General features: G+C 49.3%; 1 protein-coding gene across 1 annotated transcript in view; it reads left to right on the top strand.

The window, feature by feature from the left end:
* Positions 1 to 2,500, top strand: part of LOC118384876 (breakpoint cluster region protein-like) — a 158,724-nt gene that overhangs the window by 136,506 nt on the left and 19,718 nt on the right. The window contains exons 10-15 of the mRNA XM_052521521.1: positions 697 to 818; positions 1,090 to 1,255; positions 1,494 to 1,613; positions 1,758 to 1,833; positions 2,078 to 2,188; positions 2,408 to 2,482. Coding sequence (XP_052377481.1) covers positions 697 to 818; positions 1,090 to 1,255; positions 1,494 to 1,613; positions 1,758 to 1,833; positions 2,078 to 2,188; positions 2,408 to 2,482 — 670 coding nt within the window. The remainder of the gene's footprint in view (positions 1 to 696; positions 819 to 1,089; positions 1,256 to 1,493; positions 1,614 to 1,757; positions 1,834 to 2,077; positions 2,189 to 2,407; positions 2,483 to 2,500) is intronic.

The raw sequence follows: 2,500 nt of genomic DNA, 5'->3' as shown, positions 1-2,500 counted from the left end.
ATATAACCAGTGTTGTCGCTGGCCTATCTAGTGGAAACCGCACACAGTTCTGCATCCTGGGCAAGACCCATAACAATACATGTCAGAGGGGGAGGGCTACGATTGGCTGGGACTGGCTGTGACATCATGCTTCGCAGGCCCTGCTGCCACGGTGACGTGAGGCTGGGGGATCGCTGGTGCCTTGCCAGTGGGGAGAGGGGTTGAGGGGGAGATGAAGGGGGGGGGGCACTATAAAACCATTCATTGTAGGGAGTAGATCTGTAAAATAGTGATGTGTTTTACCTCTTCAGAAATATCTATATGTCCTCACACGGTCTATAGTAGGTGCTTTGATCAAATTTGTCCTCCTTATATTATGTTTGAACACAATATGCTTTACTAAGAGCACCCACCTCACGTGCTGTGGACCTTTTTGTTCCTGTTCTCAAATGTACCCCCTATAGTCCAGGTTAGACACGGGTGTCCTATAGAACAGTGTGTTGGCCCTCTCCTGATGCTGTTTCATTTTATACCCAGAGCTGTCACTATACAGCTGTGTGGAAAAACAACATCACTGCCCCCTTCTGGTTCATGGTGGCACAACAGGCCACACAGTATCTCAACCAGTGCAGATGAGGACGTTGAGGATATTGATTGATTAGCTGATGTATAGATTTGTTCTGCTGACTGTTGGTGGCTGGTTGTGTGATTCTGTAGAACCGCCAGCTGCTGAAGGACAGCTTCATGGTGGAGCTGGTGGAGGGAGCCAGGAAGCTCCGGCATGTTTTCCTCTTCACCGACCTGCTGCTCTGCGCCAAGCTCAAGAAACAGATTGGAGGGTAAAATAGACATCTTTCTGTCTATATTTCACTCTTTTTACCCCTGTTCTTCTAACATATTCCAGGACATGTAAATGCTAGGATTTCATATCTCCATTTCTCCCTCTCTTTCTCTGTCTCTCTCTACCCCCTCTCTCACTCCTCTCTCCCCCCTCTCTTTCTCTCTCTCTCTCCCTCTCTTTCTCTGTCTCTCTCTACCCCCCTCTCTCCCCCTCTCTCTTTTTCTCTCTCTCTATCTTTCTCTACCTTCTTTGTCCCTTCCTCTCGGCAGGAAGAGTCAGCAGTATGATTCCAAGTGGTACATCCCTCTGTCAGACCTGACCTTCCAGAACGCAGATGAGTCTGAGCCTCTGCACATCCCCCAGGTGCCTGACGAGGAGCTGGACGCCATGAAGGTCAAGATCTCTCACATCAAGAGTGAGATCCAGAGAGAGAAGGTATGTCACAGACAGTGTTAATGCACACACACACACACACACACACACACACACACACACACACACACACACACACACACACACACACACACACACACACACACACACACACACACACACACACACACACACACACACACACACACACACACACACACACACACACACACACACACACACTAATCAATGTAGTTGACAGGTCTTTTGCAAATGTGTTGTCTTTGTCTGTGACCTCCAGAGAGCCAACAAAGGGTCAAAGGTGATTGAACGGTTGAGGAAGAAGCTGTCGGAGCAGGAGTCTCTTCTGCTGCTCACCTCCCCCGGTATGGCCCTCCGAGCACACAACAGGAACGGCAAGGTGAGTCCCCCCCCGTCTTCCTCGTTATCATCGTCAACACCAAAGGAGCATCACCCATCAGCCCTCTTCAGCGTTACAACCACACCGTCGTCTTTGATAGGCTGTATGTAAGTGCATCGTATCTAAGTGTGTGCTGTGTTCCAGGGTTACACGTTCCTGACGTCATCCGACTACGAGCGGGCCGAGTGGAAGGAGACGATCCGGGAACAGCAGAAGAAATGTAGGTGTCCCTCAGCATTCGACCGTTACTGAACTTGCTCTCCACTCTGTAAGCAATAGGTGTTTTGAGTAAGATTAGAGGAAGACGATCGACGACCATGTGACCTGTGACCTGTATTCCACGGTGTGTCGACTTTCTTGACGCATTGAAACCACTCGCACATGCAGCGTTAACTCCCATACTGTACTGTGTGGGTGACTGACCCCTGACCTTTGAGCCTGTGGTTGTACGGCCCCTCTCCCAGGCTTCAAGAGCTTCTCCCTGACCTCCATGGAGCTACAGATGTTGACCAACTCCTGTGTGAAGCTGCAGACTGTCCACCACATCCCGCTCACCATCAACAAAGAAGGTCAAGGTACCAGATGTTCCTCGATGTTCTGCTCTGAGGGTTTCTGTCAGATGCATCGACAGAAACATTCTCCACATAGGAACAAAACAGACGTTATAACAGTTTGGTTGGTCTGTTTTTAGTTTAGTTTTCTAGAGTAAAGAGAATAGAGCTATATGGAGTTCTTTATGGTTTCATTCCCCATTCCAATGTGAACCTTCATCTCTCTTCCTTGTGTTTTTCCAGAAGATGAATCGCCTGGCCTCCATGGATTCCTGAATGTAATCGTCCACTCTGCCTCGGGCCTCAAACAGAGCCTGAGTGAGTGTCCCTCCTCCT

Source organism: Oncorhynchus keta, chromosome 6, assembly GCF_023373465.1.
Source record: "Oncorhynchus keta strain PuntledgeMale-10-30-2019 chromosome 6, Oket_V2, whole genome shotgun sequence".
In the NCBI taxonomy this organism is placed as follows: domain Eukaryota; kingdom Metazoa; phylum Chordata; class Actinopteri; order Salmoniformes; family Salmonidae; genus Oncorhynchus; species Oncorhynchus keta.
The sequence above is the reverse complement of the archived record's forward strand: the minus strand, read 5'-3'. Positions and strand labels throughout refer to the sequence as shown.